This window comes from Pipistrellus hanaki (assembly GCF_964339955.1).
Source record: "Pipistrellus hanaki genome assembly, chromosome: 2".
Classification (NCBI taxonomy): Eukaryota; Metazoa; Chordata; class Mammalia; order Chiroptera; family Vespertilionidae; genus Pipistrellus; species Pipistrellus hanaki.
The window spans coordinates 28,091,892-28,112,358 of NC_140504.1; the positions used below are offsets into that span (position 1 = coordinate 28,091,892).

General features: G+C 39.9%; 1 protein-coding gene across 1 annotated transcript in view; it reads left to right on the forward strand.

Annotated features, from left to right (window-relative positions):
- Nucleotides 1-5,486: 5,486 nt before the first annotated feature.
- Nucleotides 5,487-20,467, forward strand: part of SEC62 (SEC62 homolog, preprotein translocation factor) — a 29,632-nt gene continuing 14,651 nt past the window's right edge. The window contains exons 1-3 of the mRNA XM_084874141.1: nt 5,487-5,815; nt 15,151-15,259; nt 16,259-16,364. Coding sequence (XP_084730267.1) covers nt 5,780-5,815; nt 15,151-15,259; nt 16,259-16,364 — 251 coding nt within the window. The 5' untranslated portion in view covers nt 5,487-5,779. The remainder of the gene's footprint in view (nt 5,816-15,150; nt 15,260-16,258; nt 16,365-20,467) is intronic.

Consider the following 20,467-nt stretch of genomic DNA (forward strand, 5'->3'; position numbering starts at 1 on the left):
GAGGACTGGTCACAGATTAAAGACTAATGAACCAAAAAGGATCTCTTACCCTTTGAGACAGCATGGAGGGACCTAGAAAGTATTATGCTAAGCAAAATAAGCCAGTCAGAGAAAGACAAGTATCTCATGATCTTATTCATATGTGGAATCTAATGAAATAAACTGATGAACAAAATGGATCCAGAGACATGGTAGCATGGAACAGACTGAGGAATCTCAGAGGAAAGGGGGTGGGCATGGAGCTAGGGAAGAGATTAATCAAAAAACATATGCATATAGGCATAACTCATGGATACTGACAATAGTGTGGCGAAGGTGGGGGAGTGAAGGGGGTCAGTGAGGGAAAGAAGGGAGCATCTGTAATATTTTCAACAATAAAGATACATTTTTTAAAAAAATATATTTTATTGATTTTTTACAGAGAGGAAGGGAGAGAGAGAGCGCGCTAGAAACATAGATAAGAAAGAAACATCGACCAGCTCCTCCTGCATACCCCCCACCGGGGATGTACCTGCAACCAAAGTACATGCCCTTGACCGGAATCGAACCCGGGACTTTTCAGTCCGCAGACCAACACTCTACCACTGAGCCAAACCAGTTTCGGCAAAGATACATTTTTAAAAAGACTAATTAAACAGCCTTGGCCAGTGTGGCTTATTTGGTTGGTTGGTTAGTTGGTTGGAGCATCATCCCTGTACAACAAAAGGTGTCAGGTCTGATTCCCAGTCAGGGTACGTTTGGGAGGCAACCAACTGATATTTCTCTCTCATATATGTATTTCTCTCTCCCCCCCCCCCCCCACTTTCTCTTTCTCATTCTAGCTCTCTTTCTCTCTCTCCTCTCCCTCCCTTCCTCTCACTAAGGTAGATTAAAAAAACACTAATGAAAATTACTTACAATGCAAGATCTTGGATTGGATCCCACGCAGAAAAAGTACATTAGTAGGACATGATACAATTTGAATAAGGTCTGGAGATTACTTTTTTTCCAATTAATTTCCAATTTTGAAAATGGTGCAATGGTAATAAAAGATAACATTTGTAGAAACTGGGTGAAGAATACTATATAGGAACTCTTTATAGTATTTTGTTGCAACTTTCTCATAACTGAAAGTATGTCAAAATTAGTAGTTGGAGAAAATTAAAAATAAATTTTGCTATGGCTGAGAAAAATTTGCTTACTACAATATTGGTTTGTGGGCAGAGTAAAAAAAATACATATTAATAAAAGAAATATCTTTACTCTTGAAGTTAAGATTAGGCAAGCAAACCTTGCCTTTGATTAGTCATGTGCTAGATTATTCAAGCATTTCTTAAAAGCACTTTCTAAGCTGTCAGTATTTATTTTATTACCAAAAGTTGAAGGTCAGAATAGTAATTGTAAGTGAAAATATTTAGGTGATCCTGTTCTGTTCTGAAACAAAATGAATAGACCTCTGCTGGGAGCTGTTTTATTATAACAAACACTAAATACAATGGCCTTTCAGGTCAGCAATTCCCGGGTGGAAGGCAGGTGGAAGAGGAAAGTTTTCCATTTGACAGATTACAAATCAAGACACCCAAATCCCTCTCCTTAGAAAGCATAGGTTAGGGAAGGAATCTAGTACTTTTCCCTGTTTGGTCTGAAAATACCAAATAATTTCCCGGCGTATAAGACGACTTTTGAAACGAAAAAAAGTCAACCGAAAATCGGGGACAAAAGACCAAATTTGCACAAAAATTACCTGCAGATCTTGACGGCAAAGTAAGTCTTTTCTTTGAAGTGGGGGGTAGTCTTATACAGAGAATATAGGCCTAAACCTATGTTTTAACTGTAAAATTAGGGGGTCGTCTTATATGCCGGGAAATACGGAATATATCACTTCTAATGTAGTGAGTTCATTTCCAGGGTTAATGAAGAAATCCTGCAGAACTCAGAAGCAACATGTGGAAAAATAATTGGAGCCCCTGGAAGAAGAACATTTTACATGTCGCATCAGAATATAGAATGTTATACAGTATTTTAGTAATTTCTTAAAGAGATATACAAGAAAAAATAATTGAATAACTAATAGCTTTTTTAAACTGGGGGTTAACCCATATTTACCACTACCTCTACCAAATTATTTAATTACCTAAAAGTTAAAATACTCACTCCATAAAATCTACTGGTATATTGTTCTTTTTATTTCAGAGAAATCAGCATTATTGAACTAGCACTTGAGAACAAGAGCTGTCTGAAATTTATTTGAGGCCAATATAAGAAGGAGAAATATTAGGATTTTTCTCCCATGTCCATATCCAAATCTAGAAGCCCTGGTTTTCCTTTGGGAAAAGAAAGAGGGGCAATACTCCTCGTTCAGAAAAGAAATAAAAGTCAGATGACAGGAATGATATTCAAATTCAAAGGAAAATCAGAGCAAGAAGTGGCTAGAAGAAACTCTCCACCACCACCATCAAAGATACACTAGTAAATGGGGCTTTGTCAAAAGTATTTGAATCATTTTATATAAATACTAGAGGCCCGGTGCACAAAATTCATGTGCAGATATGGTCCCTAGTCCTGGCCTGTGATCAGGACCATCTTCCCTGGCTACCTGCAGCCAGCCCTGCCCCTGCCACCACCCACCCTCCGCGATTGGAGCCTGATGGCAAGGGGAAGAGGGAACAATAGGTTGGCCATTCTGCCTGCTCACTGGCCCTTCCCCCCCCCCTCGCCCCCTCCTGCCACCACCATTTACCCCAATTCCCCATTTGCCATCGAGCAATTGGAGCCTGCTGGCCAGGGAAAGGGACCAAGAGGTGGTCAGTGCACCTCGCAGTGACTGGTCCAGAGGTCGTTCTGGTTGTTCTGCCATTAGGGTTAATTTGCATATTACCCTTTTATTATATAGGATAGAGGCCTAGTGGATGGGTGGGGGCTGGCCTGGGCGAGGGGCCATGGTCATTCTCGTCTCTGGTCATTCTGGTTGTTTTGTCATTTCAGTTGCTGGGCTTTTATTATGTAGGATTAAATGGAAGGAGGATCCAGAAATTTGAGACTTGGGTGAGAACATTAGCCATCCTTAATGCTGCTGTGCACAACTGGGGAGTAACAGTGGGTGGGAGCAGTGGTTAAACAAGGGGATGGAAGGTAATCTAAAGTGTAGAGTTGGGAAGAATGATTACGAGGCTCTTGTAACAATAGTTCAGGTAGGTACTGATAAAGACCTGATCAAAGCAATGGCAGTAGGAGTGATGAGGAAGGTTAGAATGCCGAACATCTCAATTGTAAAATCAATAGGACTGGTGACTCCTTGACAGAGAAGCATAGTTGAGATACTTCCAAAGTTTCTAATCATGAGTAACTGAGTGAACAATGCTGCAGTGATCAGAGTTTTAAAATAAAAGCGGAAGGTCTTGTGGGGAAAATGGTGATATCTAGTTGGACATTTAGGAAATATCCAGAACACAACTGGAAATAAACATATATGCAGTATTTTGGAATTAAGCTGTAGCATGAATGAGAATTCCCACAATGCATAGAGAAAAGAGAAGGGAAGAAGCTGAGCAAGGAAGCATGGTTGCCAAAAACATGTGAGAGCTGGGTAAAGAGAGAGGAGCCCAAAAGAAACAAACAGGAAGGAAGAACTTGATATAAATGCCAAAAAAGAAGAATAAGTCAAGAAATGAATAGTCACTGTTGTCAAGTGCTTACTAAGATACTAGTAAAAAAAAAAAAAAAAAAAAAAAGAAGAAGAAGCTATTGGATTTGATGGGAATTATTAATGAACTAGAGGCTCAGTGCACAAAATTTGTGCATGGGGCGGGGCCTCAGCCCATCCTGCACCCTCTCGCAATCCAGGACCCCTCGGGGGATGTCCAACTGCTGGTTTAGGCCAAATCCTGCAGGGGACATCCCTCTCACAATCCAGGACCGCTGGCTCCTAAACGCTTGCCTGCCTGCCTGCCTGTTTGCCCCTAACCACTCCTCTGCCTGCCTGATCACCCCTAACTGCTTCTGCCTCAGCCCCCACCATGGCAGCTTTGTCCAGAAGGACATCCAGAATGACATCCGGAAGGTTGTTTGGCTGCCTGGTCTAATCAGCATGTTATGCTTTTATTATTATAGTTGGTGGAGGATTGAAACCAACTTGTTGTAGTCTAAGAAGTAAATGTCAATTAGAACATGGGGATAGTAAATCAAAGCTCTTAGGAAGAAAAAGGTGATAGAGTAGTAGCTTGAGAGACAGTAATTGTCTACAAAGGACTTTTGTTCCCCAACATAGCTCTAGGCACTATCTATTAAACACAGCATTTTCATTTATAAACCAGCTCTCTGGTGTACAAAACAGATGCATCATTTTGGATGGGAAGAGGGCCTGAAGGAAACAGACATTTCATAATCTATATTATGTTTTGGGATCATTGGTAAGAATCATCACTTTTTCCCCCCCTCCCTGACCACACACACCCTAACTGTAGATTACAGAGGGGAAAGGAACTAAATGGCTGGCTGGTCCTGTCCTGAGTGCAGCAGTGCATAATCCAAAACAGAACTTTAGCTACCTTACTTTACAAAAAGATGCCGCTACCTGCCTTAGTTACAGTTACACATTTAATTTTTATTAGGTTACATATTTAATGTGGGAAACTTTGAAAAATTCTGTGATATAATAAATGCTTGCAACAGAACATAAAATGAAAAAAAAAAGGCTACCATATTACATATACAGGGGAAAGAGAAAAATGTATAAATATAAAAACAAATACACGCACAAAGTAGGAATACATACTAAAAGAAAACAAACTAAAATGATCATCTCTTTGAGCGGCAGAATTTGGAATTTTTGTTTTCTTCATCTTACTTTCCTGTGTTTTCTCAATTTTCTGTAATGAAAAATACCTTAAAATCTCCATCAAGTCATGGGAATTTCTAAACACTTACTAGCAACCTAAGCCCATTCTCCTTGTGTCTAAAATAATAATAATAATAATAATAATAATAATAATAATAACTCTTTGCAATAGTAATTCACCGGACGTGAAGAACCCTCAGTCTTCTTCCCTCGCAACTTTTCTCCTATTCGCCTTACTGGTTGCTTCTGCTGCCCTGGGTTCTCTCTGACTCGTGCATTCTGCAGGTGAGTTTTAAGAAGCAACCCGGAAAATAGAACGCAGAGAGGTTTGTTTTGGAGGAGCCCTGCGACCCGGTCTTCTCTCTGGAAAAGAGCTGGCTTAGGTCTCCGCTCCGCCAGGGACCACCTGTGGAGCATTAGAGACCTCCCTTCAGCTCGCCGCCCCGGCCTCGGTTTTCCCATCTTTGAAATGGAGCCAGGGGAATTTGCTGGGGGGAGGAGGAGGTTGGGAGGGGGGAATACGTGGGGCAGGGCAGTGGGGAAGACAGTGAGTGCCGCAGGTCTCCGCAAATCGCCCCGGGACAGGCTCCCCGGCGCTCGCCCTGACTCCGAGGGGCGGGGCCCGGGAACCTGTATTTGAGCAGCTCGCCGGGCGATTCAGGCGCTCAGACGGGTTCGACCGCCCTCCCGCGCTGGCTCACTTCTACTCCTCCTCCTCCTCCTCCTCCTCCTCCTCCTCACCCTCCTCCTCCTCCGGGCCCCAGCCACTTCCTGTCCCCGCCGCCGAAGGCGCCGCGGGAGGAGGGGAGGGGGCGCCGCCAGGCCCGGCCCCTCGCCCGCCCGCCCGCCTCCCCCCGGAGGCCCGGCCCGCGGGTTACATAACGGGCCCGCGGAGGGCTCTCGCGAGGTTTCCGCCGCCCCCTCCTCGCTCCACGTCAGAGGGAACCGGGCGGAGCGGCCAACATGGCGGAACGCAGGCGACACAAGAAGCGGATTCAGGTAGCAAAGCCGAGTCCCGGGGCCGGGGGCTCCCGGGCGGCGGAGGGCGGAGGAAGCGGGGGAAGGAGCCGCCCGGAGAGGCGAGCGGAGCGGGCGGCGAGGCGGGGCGGGTCCTGCCCCCCGGCCGCGGGCCGCGCGCGGCGGTGCCGTGAGGGGCCCGGGGGGGACGGCGGTGCTGGCGGCGGCGGGGAGCGGGGCGGCTGGGGGGCCGGGGCCGCGCCGGACGGCGGCCCCCTCCCTCCGGCACCCCAGGCCCTCGCCTTAGCCACCTCGGAGGGAAGGCCGCGGCAATGAGGGTGGAGGCCGGCCGAGAGGGACCCACAGCAGCCGGGTCTTTGTGCGCAGACCGGGCTGTGGGAGGGGAGCCGTCTGGGTCTGGGCAGCTGCCCCGCGGGCCCGGGCTCCGACCTGCCTGCGGCCCAGCTGTTCAGTGGCGTGTATACCCTCCCTGTTCTTCTCCATGGCAGCAGCCATGGGGGAGTCCGGCTGGAGCTCCCCGGCTTTCTTTCAGGCGACACAGTGTAAACAAACACAGCCCTGCTGGCCCTGCGGCGAGCCGGTCGCGCCCAGAAACCTCGCCGTGTGTCATCTTCGTAACCTACATAGCATCATCCCTCCCTCGTCCCACACGTGTGTCACCTGGGCCTTTCATCCCTGCGGTCCCCCCCCCCCCCGTCCCGTCCCTCCCAGCCCTCTTCCTGTTATTCTTGCTCTTTACCAAGAGGATTAGCTATATGGCACCCCTCAGCCTGGGGATGTTCCTTGTCTCACCAGCTCCAGTGCCTAGAAACCTTCACAGGTCATCACAAATGGATAGGATGTGTTGCAAATGGTGAATGTATTCATCACAGGTTGTTACACTTGTCTTTCTGTTCCTTACTGTTGCATTGCTTAGAATGACTTTTTCTGTCTAATGTTTTATCTCCTCCCCCCCCCCCCCCCACACACACACACATTGAAAAAATAAACGACCTCTTCATTGGTCTCCATCACAGGTGACTTGAGCCTTTTGCAAGTTAGAATTCTCCTGAAAACTTTGGAATTTTGGAGTTGGGCAGAAATGCAGAAGGGTCTATAAACAGTTCTCTCCCGACTACAGGCAGGTCATGAAAATCAAAGCTTAAAGTTATGGAAGAAGTTTCTAATTATACTCTTTGTGGTCTTTCACAATTGAGTGTTATTGATCAGGTGTAAATATGGAAGATTTTTATTAGCATTTGTCTCGAATTTGTCAAATTTGTGCCTACTAGGCTCCTTGTATTTACACATATGCAGCATTTTATGCCTTTTCATAAACCATGTTTTTACTATGTCAGTTTTTGTAAAAGTGGTCTTAATTCACTTTTTGAATAGCTGCTCTATTTCAATTGTGATTTTTATCTTAAATAGAAAGGTAGATTAAGAAGCTGTGTGGTAGTGATTAGTTGTGAGGAACTAAAACTTGAGCCAGACTGCCAGTTTGTACCCATTTCACAAACTGTTAGCTGTGTAACTTTGGGCAAGTTACTTAACTTTTTACCTCAATTTCCAAATCTGTAAAAAGGGAATATGTACCTTAAAAAAAGGGGGGGTGGGAGAAACCTCATAGGGTGGTTGTGAAAAAATGCATTAAAAGAGTGTTTGGCACCGAACTCCTTCCTTTGCCCTCTTCCCAAGTATGAAGGATTTATGATGGTTTGTTTTGGTTTTTATAAAGTAATCTGATATGCTAAAGAAAGATTAACTCCTGCTGATTCATTAAGTAAACCATTAGACTGTGAATAATGTATAGGTTTTTACTTCCTATTGTGTATTTGAAGACCAGATAAGTATGTGAGGATCTGATTGTTAAAAATCAGCTTGGCATGCTGCTAAATCAAACTAATTTTTTTCATTATAGTTTTCTAGATGTAGTTTGCTAGAATGTTGTGAAGATCTTGGGAGTACTACTTGGAAGACTATTGTTCAGCCTTAACAAATTAGAATAGATAATACCTTAAACAATTTCTTATTTATCCAAGAGACTCAGAAACTATACTATTAGCATCACTTTAGACAGAGTAGCATACTCTCAGATTCTGTATCCCATCAAAGTTGGAAGCAAGAAGACTTATTTTGTCACATTTTCTTCTTGGATTCACTTTACAGGTCTCTGAACACCAGAAGTAAACTACATGTATGCATTGACATTATATTGGAAAATGTTTAATGATTGAGATTCTCAAATGAAAGTGATCTCAATCTGAGTTGATGAAACATTTAAAAATAATTTTGTTCCTTAATGCAATTACGTAAATTCTTAAGGGCATACAGTAAGTGCATATAGGTTAAATGAAAGTGCCGCTTACCAGAAAGGTTTGATTTAGAATCCTAGTACAGTACCATGAAACTTTAGAGTTCAAAAGAATTTTCAAATAGTAGGGTTTGTTTGGAATCCTTTTGCACAAATGTGGTTCTTACATAAAAGCAGAGTGATGGCCCCAAAGCCCTATCACTTAAGTACCTCACTGCTGTCACCCCTACATCCCACTGTCCTTTAAGCTATTTTTAGGACCTCAATCAAAAAATATTACTAGGTATACACTTCCTGCTCTAAACCATTATACTTATTTTACAGATAAACTGAGGTTTTGTTTCTTCACCCAGGATCAATCATCAAGATAGTAAAACCAGATTTAGACCAAGTGTTTTAATTCTCAGTTGAATATTCTTTCCACCTCACCATTGATAAAATAAAAATAAATTGTTCTGAAATACTTTAATCCTAAACTTTATATTAAATTGTATAACCTACTTAACATGACTTGCCCATGCTAATGAGAGAATTATCCCAACTAATATTCTGCTTATGGAAGTATCTAATTGTTTTAGAAAATGAAATGGCTTACTAATTCCTAGAACTTTTATCACCTGCATCTCAGTTAATTTGGTTGCACCCAGCTGTACCCTGGAAATAAAATTCTGCCTTATCTTGGGCCAATAGGCTTAATTTCAGAAAAGAGAAAGTTTAGGGATATATAATCTGACCCCCGGGGGCCTTCTGAAGAAAGAAGAAACCCAGGAAGTAGGTCCTAAGTGAGAACTATCCCAGAAGTTCAATGGAGGGCTTACAGTAGGAGTGAAGCAAAGAGGGTATTACAGAAGGCACTGTCAAAGTTAAGATACAGAGACTTGCCAAACTTTATTAATGTGTGGTGTGACTTTAAGCAAATGATTAATCTAAGGTCCCCTCCAGCTTTCAAATTTTATTCTGTTAACCTCTGAAATTTTGCATTTTCACCAATATTTTTATAGTACTTGTGTGAAGATACAAATTCAGTTCGTGAACTAACCTTTTTCTTTTTTGCTCAGTTCACTCGACAATTCAATTCAGTTGATTTCTATTGACTAGCAATTTTTAAAATTCTTCTAAATTAAAACTTATGCAAGATTGAATGAAGCCTGAGGCTTACTGACTTGATCTAATATTTTTTTTCTAAAAAAGATTACCTTAAGTTCTTAAATACTGGCTATCTATATTAATAAAAAAGTAACATGCTAATTAGACTGGATGTCATTCTGGACAAAGCCGGGGTGTGGTTGGCCTGCAAATCACTGGTGGCCCCTCATCCTGGCCAGCCCCAACCCCAAGTGGGGACCCCCCCCTCTCCGATCCAAGGCCCCCTTTAGGGTAGGCCAGCTGGCCCCCAACCGTGCACCAGGCCTCTTTCCTATATAATAAAACGGTAATATGCAAATTGACCCTTACGGCAGAATGACCATTGGACCAGTCACTATAAAGCACACTGACCATCTCTTGGTTCCTTCCCCTGGCTGTCAAGCACTGATCACCCAATAGCGAATGGGGAACTGGAGGTGGATGGTGGTGGGGGTTGGGGCTGGCTGCGGGCAGCTGGGGAAGATGGCCCCTATTGCAGGCCAGGCCTAGGGACTGTACCTGTGTGCCGGCCTCTAGTATATATAGAAAAGGTAATTCTTATCTCATTATAGTATTTGAGTGTTGATGTAGTCCAAAGTAAAAATAGCCACGGGAGCAGACTCTGCCGACCTCCTTGGTTCTCAAAGACATGGGTGAAACAGTAATGCAGTTCTGGGGCTGGGGCTGGGGAGGTGGAGGGATTGAGCAAAAAGAAAAAAGGAGAACTTATGGACCTGACGACAGTGTGGTAACTGCAGGGGTGGTGGGAGGTAAGGGGGTGTGGAGAAGGGCATAGAGGGAATAAATGGTGATGGGAAAAAATAAAATTCAGAAAAGAAAATGGAACAAAGTAAAAATAGTATTTGTTAAATAACTTGAGAGTGTTCTAACCAGACTTTCAATTTATATAATTTTGGATTGTGAGTTACAGCAGCTAGCATCTTGGTATTTGAGTGCAAAGATGATAGACCAGCCTCAAAACATTGGTTCTTCACTTCCTCATTCTAAGACATTTGAGCTCATTCATTGAGCTATATAAAGTTCATTTGAGGGTTGATGAGTTGGATTCTCAAAAGGCCTTCACTTTTTGTTACGTTTCTAGAAAAGTTATGAAATTTTCTGAAGCTTTGTTCACATCAAAAGGGAATAAAAGGGGACATGCTGTAGTCTGTACATAAACAGGAAGAGGGTAAGACTTTTATACTCCTCAGGCTGCAGTAGGGGAGCAGTGGGAGTGAAGCCTCCATGGCAGGATCCTCAGTATTACCAGCTTCATGGGCATGTCCCAGGGGTATGTTCCCTTGGCAAATAGCACTCAGTCTTTCTGGCTTCAAAGCCTCAGCAGGTGGCACAAGTTCTATACTTTCATTAAAGACAGCCTACAATATGTATAACTTATATGTGGTGTAATGAACATTTATTTCATAATTCACACAGGAAAATAGAAACTTAGGATTTGAAAGTTAATGAGCAAGGAGGTGTCAGTTCTGTTAAACCAATATCTTGATAGAATTCACTAGTTACAGTTTCAAGCGAAGATACTGATACTTTAAGTATAAATGGATAAGTAATTGTGTCTAGTTGGGATAGATTATCCAAACCCATGTTTTCTGGGTCTGTTCTGTTCATTGTTGCTTAGTAGTTCGTTGTTACTTTATTAAGGAGGAAAAGGAATGAAAATATATTACAGTTGACTCTTAAACAACATGGATTTTATCAATAATTGTGTGGGTCCACTTATAAGCAAATCTTTTTCAATAAATATGTTTCCCTGGATTTCATGTGTGTGGATTCAAGCAGTGGATCCACAGTTTTGACTGTATGCATTTATTGATCTGTGCCATTTAATATATAGAACTTGAGCATCCAGTGATTTTGGTATCCATTGGGTTTTCCCCCATGGATGCCATGAGACAACTGTAATGTTTTGGGGTAGTCAAAAATTATATACAGATTTTCAACTGCACAGGAGTTCTACCCTAATGCTGGCATTATTCAAGGGTCAACTGTACTTAAATCTGTTTTGCAGTGTGGGAATGACTTTGGTGAACTTTAAGTTAATTGTTAAAATGAGGTTTAAAAATGTTGTGAATTCATGTAGTATCAGATTCCCTATTGTATAAAACTAGAATGGACTTTTCAGTTTCTTGTGTATCTTAATATGAGGTTTTACCTGTTGATGCCTCCATCAACAATCAGTAGATTAATGCATGTATGCCTGTGTTCAGTAAATGAGTGTTAGCAGGAGTGTAGACTTGTCATGCCTAAAGTTGATATGATCCCCCCCCCCTCCCTCCCCAGAATTACCTTCCTCCCAAATTTCTGTTATTGGAAAACTGTACTTTCAGATCAAATTAGAGGTCTGACATCTTTGATTCAGCCATTTCATTCATCCTTTATCATAGAGTCCTATCTGCTCTACATTTGAAATGTTTCAAATGTCCTCAATTCTTCTCATTCCTAGTCTAGAATGACATCGTGTTTTACTTGAATACTAATTGAAATTTCTCAAACTGTCAGGAAGAATCTTTAGCCCTGTTCTGCTTTAACTTACTAACATACTTAGCCTCACAATGCTTCCTAACTTGTTTCTATTTGGAGCCAAATTTTGTGCTCATTCTCAGCCATAATGTTTATGTTGTCTGTTCAACTTACCCCAAACTTGTTCTTTTTTGAAAATCAAGCTCCCTTTTCCAAAAGGTCTTCCATAGATATTTTTATCCACTTGATAATCCTACTCCTAAAACATTTTTTTCCTACTACTTATTTTGAAAAATAATAATTGCTGTTTTAGATAGTTGTAACAAAGTATAGATATCATGCTTTACAGAATTTTGGCATTAAGTGTAGCACCCAAAGATAACATAGGGTAAACACTCAGGAAGTATGTATTTGAATGATTTTTGTTTATTGAGACTTCTCACCCACAATAATTTTTAATGAAGCATATCCTGGTAACAACTTACCAGTTCATTCGATAAACCTTTAAATTTTCAAGAGATATGTCAAATTAGGGGAAAAATGAACATATATGGATATGATTATAAAATAGAATTTTTTATAAGCCAATTATAGTATCTCATTATTTTCAACTATTTATAATAATACTTTTTTGATTGTATCACAAATATACAGGATATTAATTACTAATCCATGAGACTTCTGGAAGTGCAGTGTATTCCACAAGCATAATTAAGTACTATCATTCGACATATGAAATTAACATGTTAGTATATTTTACTGTGATTTCAAAAATTGCAGTATAGAATTTTCACTGTTTAGCATGTCAGAAATGTATTTTGTGATTAGGCTCCAAACCAAATCATTATGAACCTTATAGATATTAGTAAGCTTAGAGTGTTAGATTTTGAATTTAAATATTTTAAGATTTTATTTTTCTGTGATACATATCTATATTAATAATAGAGGAATATGCAAATTGGCCAGGATGCCATCACTCAATGACCAAACTGGATGGAGGCAGGGCCATGGCAAAGAGCTCTCAGCATGCCTGCCTGGGAACCCAAAGGGCGTGGAGAGGAAGTGAGAGAAGATAGGCAGTTTGGGGGATCGGACCAGGGGAGGAGTGCAGATAGGCAGTTAGGGGAATCAGGTCAGGAGGGAAGAGCAGTTAGGGGCATCAGGCAAGCAGGCAGGAGAACATTTAGGAGCCAGTGGTTCCAGATTGCGAGAGGGATCCCAGATTGGAGAGGGTGCAGGCCAGGATGAGGGACAACCCCCACTCCCCCCGCTCCGTGCACGAATTTTGTGCACCAGGCCTCTAGCTTTTTATATATAAAGCAAAAGGTTTTGTAGGTACATAAATATTTGGGTTTTACTCTAGTCTTTATTTGTATTGAATAGTTTGGGCTTTTAATTTTTATTGACACAAATTATAACCTACAAATGGGGTAGTAGCAGAGTGTAAGAATCATACACTGACAGTTGGGCTACTGGAAGTAGAGCTGGGAAGTTCAAAGGAAGAAATATGAGAAGTAGCTGCCAGGTGACTCAACTAAAGCACAGGCTTTTACTTCATCTAACAAATCACCCCTTTCCAGGATAAAATTAAAGCTGAAACCTTGGTTGGTTACTTGTTCCTTAGCATCATCAAACATAGCTGAATTCACTCTTATCTGTAATATGTGGGAAAACTGACTCAAAAAACAGATGGTTTAGGTAGTTTATTTTTTTCTATTGTATGTTAGTAGAATGTCTTGCCTGAAATGTAGGTATCTTTAGCATTAATTGTTCTCAGCATCCTAGATTTTTAGCAATAATTCTTTACTATTATTTGGCTCTTTATTCATTTAGAAACAGACTTTCCTAAAATTAGTCACATTTAGATTATATATTGTTTAGAAATATTGTTTGTGTGCTTTATGTATTATGCTTAAACATGTACTTAAAGACAGTAGTTTTTTTTTTCAATAGCTTACAGCAATAAGACAACTTCTAAAAGTTTGTGTGTGTGTGTGTGTGTGTGTGTGTGTGTATCTACACTAATAAAAGAAAGATGCAAATTGACTATACCTCTGTGACATCCACCAGCCAATCAGGAGTAAGTATGCAAATTAACCCAACAAAGATAGCCGATTAATTTACAGGCGCCAAGCAGCCGGGGGTGGGGAGGCGCCATGTGGCCTGGGTCCCAGGAATGGACGCTAAGCCTGCAGCCTCCTGGGACCATCGCCACCCTGGGAAGCAAGGGTGAATGCGCAGCTTGACAGCAGGGCCTGCTTGGCTGTAGCCACAGTGACCTATGAACAGGCAAACGGGCCCACAGACAGCATCCAGCAGGGCCTTCTTGCCCATTGCTGTGGTGTGGAGCAGGCAGGCCCCTCAGAGAGCAGAGAACCATGGAAAGCGGGCCTAAGCTATCAGTAGGAAGCGGGCTGAGGGACCCCCTCCCCCTCCCCACAACCCTTCCCCTGTGCAGGAATTTCATGCACTGGGCCTCTAATATATATATATATATATATATATATATATATATATATATATATATATATATGATACAAATGTAGACTGCCTTCATTTTCTTCAGAATATGGGTGGAGAGAATAAGTACACAGAAGGAATTATCAAAGAAGTAGTTTAGAATGTAAGGAAATAAACGGAAGATGGGGAATGATAGACAATGAAGAAAGTAAGAGAAAATTTAGAGGAAAAAATGGAAGAAAGAAGAGAGGGAAGGATTAAAACAGCCTTTCCAACACTCTCCATGTATTTCCATGAACAGTTCTTCAAATAAGAGTGTAATTTATCTATTGCATTTTTATTTTTGCTTTAACCCTAGAAGGGAAAAAAAAGAAGCAAGACAAAGTGAGAAAGGAGTCCCAGATAGTATCTGGGATTTGGAATCACAAGAGGAAAGGGAAGAAATTACAAATCTTCAGCATCTCAGACCTCAGATAATTCTTATGGCTACCACACTGGGGCAGCTATCTTTGTTAATCCGAGGACTGCTCCTAAGGTCTGTTGTTCATTGTTCAGAGTACATGGCTTTGGTTGTTATTTAATATTTATTTATGGCACCTGTTTCTACTTTGACATTTGGGCAATCACTGTTAGCATCCGCTTAACCTTTTGAATTATTGCTTCGTGGCTTATTAAAAAAAAGAGACCAGGCAAGAGTGAAGGTGAACTGGCACAATGTAGTTACCATACTGGAAAAACAACTCAAAATAAATGCCTGAGGCTGAGGCCAAGAGGCAGTCAGGTTTGGGCTCTGTCAACTTGTATTTGAAAGACATGCAATTTTAAAAATTCTCCATCCTGTCTTTTGTATAGATTACCACATCTACTCCAGAGAGAGTTTGAAAGAAAGCCTTATGTTCCACTTAAAAAGATTTGCAGAACATATCTGTAAATTATTCTTTAGTACATGGATTTCTCAAGTAAATGGTTACATTAAATTAATATTCTTACTTTGCAGGAAGTTGGTGAGCCATCTAAAGAAGAGAAGGCTGTAGCCAAGTATCTTCGATTCAACTGTCCAACAAAGTCTACCAATATGATGGGTCATCGGGTTGATTATTTTATTGGTAGGATCATATGAGTGTATATATTAGTGTATATATCTTATGAAGATACCTAAATTTGGGATATGTAGATGTTTTAAAAGTGTTTTCCAAGTGTGATTAGGAAAGCTGGGTGATGACAATTGATTGTCCTTTTCCTTCTTTTTATGATTGAAACTATCAATAATAAGATAAAAGAATATACTTTTTAATACCATTTCTTGGAAATTTTAAAAATAGAGTTTATTTTGAGTATTAATGCTACCTTTTGTTCAGATAGTAAATGTACTTAAAGATAATAATTTTGTAAAACTCTGGAATAGAATTCAGTGTGAAGCAAATCCTGTTGGAACCAATTTAGGAGCTTTGGATCTTCTCATAATCCAACACCCTTATTATAAGCTAATGTTATCTATAACATAGTCCCATAGCTTATAAACAGTTGAATTTGCCTCTTTGATCCATTAAGATTGAATTGCCATATAGAAAAGAAATATACTAGCCTTTCTTTAATATAATGATTAATTCTTAATAGTCATTAAGAGTTTAGAAAAATTGATGTGCTGTTTGCTTCAGAACTAATATATTTAGCTGCTTCTAGCAGTAGCTTGTTCAGAACTTACTCCTCAGTGGGTCACAGTTAAAAGCATAATGACAGAATTTGTTGGGGGGAGGAAGATTTTTGGTTTCTTTAGCCTACATTTAATTGTAATTATTCGGTGAGTGATATATTTATTTTGAAATATTTGTTTAGAATATTTCCCCATTACTTTATCTTGCTTTAGTTAATGTTTTAAAATTAATTTATTTTCTAGCATTACTTTAAAAAGATGCTTACTGATACGCTTCATAGGTTGAGATTTTGAAGAACTGTTTATCATGATCATGTCAGACTTAAATTTTCTATTGAATTTGGTTTTATTTTCTGATGCCATTATGTTGAAATTTGCCTTAGAAAATATTATTTAGTTAGGCATAAATTTCTATGTATACTAAATTTAAAATAATAAATTTCTTCTTTAGCTTCAAAAGCAGTGGATTGCCTTTTGGATTCAAAGTGGGCAAAGGCCAAGAAAGGAGAGGAAGCTTTATTTACGACAAGGGAGTCTGTGGTTGACTACTGCAACAGGTAGTGTTTATTTCTTAGTGAAGGATAACTAAATAGTAACTTAGTATTATTCTCCATAGTTCTGAAGCTTCTTACCCATTTTCATTAATAAACCTAGTGATATTAAAACATAGCTCAAACATAGCTTTTACATGCAAACTGGATTTCTTCAGTACCTCTAGAAATACATTTATTTGGAGTTAGACTATCATTTTTATGATTTTGATTTGTGTTCTATTAACATTTGTACATTTGCCAGGCTGACTAAACCAAAGAGGTCAGCACTAAAGATCATACAACAGTGCCGACAGTGAACAAAAAAAGTCTTTCTTTTCTAGAGTGAATGGTTGGGAGGTATTTTCTAAAAATTTGGCAGGGATTTCTAATAGACCTGTTGTTCCTGCGGTTTTTGTTTGCTTGCTTGTTCTTAGAGTGCCTACACACTGCGTATTTGCCAGTACCCTTCCATATTTTGTTATAGCGATGGCTAACTTATTCCTTGTAAAATCAAGGCAGCTGCAACATCTATTTTCTTGACTCCAAAATGAAGAATAGACAGTTCAGTAAATATTCATGTTTTTCTTAATAAATACTCCTTTGGGAAAAACTTTTGATGGTGAGTGGTATACAAAAATCAGTTTCCTCTTGGAAATAAGTATTCTGTTTTTTCTTTTTGTTTTTTTCCCTTTGGTTTAAATAGTTATGCATATTTATTAAGCTGTTGATAAACCAAGTTGTTGCTGTTTTTTTATGACACTATAGTTTATAGTAGGAAGGAATTTGACATTTTAGAATATTTTATATGTATGGTAGGGAGGTACATATAGCAGTTTACTAGTATATTGTCTAAAGACATTTAAAGTATTAGCCACATGAGGCTCCTCTAGAAAACCATTATTTCACAACCTTGTTTCTAAAGCTGTAAAGTTAAGGAATTATTAAGAATTTCTTAAAATTACCCTCGCTGGTTTGGCTCAGTGGGCAGAGCATTGGACTGTGGACCGATTCTAGTCAAGGGCACATGCTCAGGTTGCGGGCGTGCAAGAAGCAGCCAATCAATAATCCTCTCTTATTGATGTTTCTATCTCTCTCTCCCTCTCTAAAATCAATAAAAACATGTTTTAATTTTTTTTCTTAAAATTTGTAGTTATTAAAAACTAGAGTCACAAATGGACCTTTCAGAAGTAATAAAGTTTTCATTGTTGGAGCAGAGATGAGCTAATAGTGGTATAGCTGGTATTTTTCAGTACAGCCATTTGTATGTTTAGCACTCCAAAGTACAAATTTCCCTGCCTTGCCTCAAAATAGATTTTTATATATGATATAAAAATTAAGTGATGTAATAAACACAAAAACAGAGAATGTTATGTAAATTACCCAGCGTCACACAGCTTATTATCAGAGCCAGAATTCTAAATCCAACAGTCTTGCTCCAGAGAGGAAGAGAGAAACATCAGTGATGAGAGAGAATCATTGATCAGCTGCCTCCTAACGCCCCTGCCATTGAAGATCGAGCCTACAATCCCAGCATATGCCCTGACCAGGAATTGAACTGTGACCTGGTTCATAAGTCAATGCTCAACCACTGAACCACACCAGCCTGGGCACAGTTCATGCTCTTAACCACTGCATGCTATACTGTCTCCTCCAACAAAATGATGATACGTTTAATGAAGTAGAAATTAAGATGAAGGATTCACCTATCAATGCAGGTATCCTCTGCTTTCTGAAAGTTCACAAACGACCTACGTTATTTTATTTAAAATATATTTTTAATGATTTAAGAGATGAAGGGTGCGGAGAGAGAGACAGAAACACCAATGATGAGAGGGAATCATTGATTGGCTGTGTCCTTCACACCCTCCTACCAGGGATCAAGGCCGTAAACTGGGCATGTGCTCTTGACCAGAATTGAACCGGGGACCCTTCAGTCTGAAGGCCAATACTCTATCCACGGAGCCCAACCTGCTAGGGCAACAACTACATTATTACAGTAACAGATTTATTTGTAAAAGCAAAAATCCTCTTCAGATTTCTTTAACAAAAATAGGTACTAAAGTGAAGTGACAGAAAGCAAATTTTTGAAAAGCAAGATATACCCTTCTTTTGCTCCCTTTCAGTTTACAAAAGGTTTCCTAGGAACTCTCTTAACTTTCAAATAGCAGGGAAAATAGAACTATTTGAATATTAAATCTATAAGCCCAAATCTCTGAGGAGGGCAGCCAGCATTATTCCACATCTGTTGGCCTTTTAGGAGTATTGATACCTTGTTATATGAAAAGCCCAAAAGATCTGATTACAGAATACACTCATTTTTCATTGTGTATGTATGTATTCCCATTCATGTCAGATTGTTTGTCTTTTCTGCTCTAAAATGGGGACGCATAACTACTTAAATTATTCATAGCCACTTCTAATACAACCATGGAGGCCTCATGATGGCCAGCCCTCATGGATTCCTGCTTGCTATAGACAAAAGTACAAAAGGACACTTACCTAGTCTCATTTTCTGAAGCTGCTAAATGGGCTTGAGGGAGTCTGAAGACAAACAAAACAAGAAAGTGTAGGATAATACACAAAACAACCTTATCTAATATGACCTAGTGCTTCTTTATGTCCTATTTCAAGTACCAATTCTTCAGCCTTTAATCTAGCACCATCCTGACTCTCCCAGTGACTACATCACCAACCCCCAGTCCAGTAATGTCCTTCCGACTCCTCTTCATATGCCGCACTCATTCTCTCTTCTGGTCTTTACTTAATCATAACCTGCCACTTTTCCCAGATGGTTCTCTCCCTCTCCCCTGTCTACTTTTCAGTATAAATGTCCCTCAAGTTCCATCTCCACCATGTGATATTCCTCAGGTCCTCCAGCCCATATTAATCTTTGTATCTAAAGTTCTACAGTATTTATAAAGCTGCTATCATATTATTTAGCCCTTAACTATTTTAGAATTGTTGCACATATTAGTGTGTTTTTTTTTAACTTCTTGGCAGCTAAATCTGAAGGCAATTGCAGGACTCTTATACTTTACTGTTACTCCGTAGCACAATATGGGCATTTGATGAAATCTCACCATTGTCACATAGGTGAAAGTCCTGGACACATATCTGGCATCTTTAAATGTTTGTTAAACCTAAAGAAAACTTTCTTAAAAAATTAAAAGGTGAGGAAAGCAATTTAATAACTTGCCGCCTTTAATCAATTTATTCAACAAATACCTATTATATGCCAGGCCCCGGAAATACAAAGATGACTGTGACTTGGTTCCTGCCTCCAAAGCACCTAATCTAGTCTGTTAAAGAACATTCATAACTACTACAGTGCAGTGTGTTCCGTAAGGAAGACAGAGATGGGGAAACTTCAAGAATGGCTTCACAGGAAAAATGTGTCTTTTTAAATTTTGAAACATAGAGAGATGATTGCCCAGCAAACGATAGGAGAAAGGATATTTGTTCCTGGCAAAGGGCACAGAACAGGGAAGTATAGGGAAGTAAGATAGGGAAGTATGAATAGTTCTGTGAAAATGTCAGAGAGCTTTGTGTAAGTGATTTGTACTATATGATGAACTTAAAGCTTAACTAAAGGAGGCCTGATATTATTACAATAGTAAATGTCATCTCACATTTGAGGCATAAAGTGAGTTGAAGTAAACCTATCAAGGAATAAGTAAATGATTCTACTTATTACTCTCACTACTTATTATAGAATGGAATGATGTTAAAATTAGTGATTTGTGAGACCAGATCTGTTTGTATATGTGTAGTCCATAACTATTAAAGAAATTCAAGGTTTTGTTATAGGTGGCTAACTGAGTACATATATGTCAGGCACCATGCTTCTCATTTAGTCCTAGAAACCCTTATGAAATAGCTACCACATTTAAAAAAAAATTTATGTGTATTTTTTTAAATTGATTTTAGAGAGAAGAAAGGAGAAGGAGAAATAGATACATCAATGATGAGAGAGAATAGTTGATCAATCCGCTGCATGCCCCCTACTGGGGTTCAAGCCTGCAACCCAGGCATGTGCCCTGACCAGGAATCAAATGTGACCTCCTGGTTGATGGGTTGATGCTCAACCACTGAGCCACATAAGCAGGGCTAAATGTGAACTTTTCAAC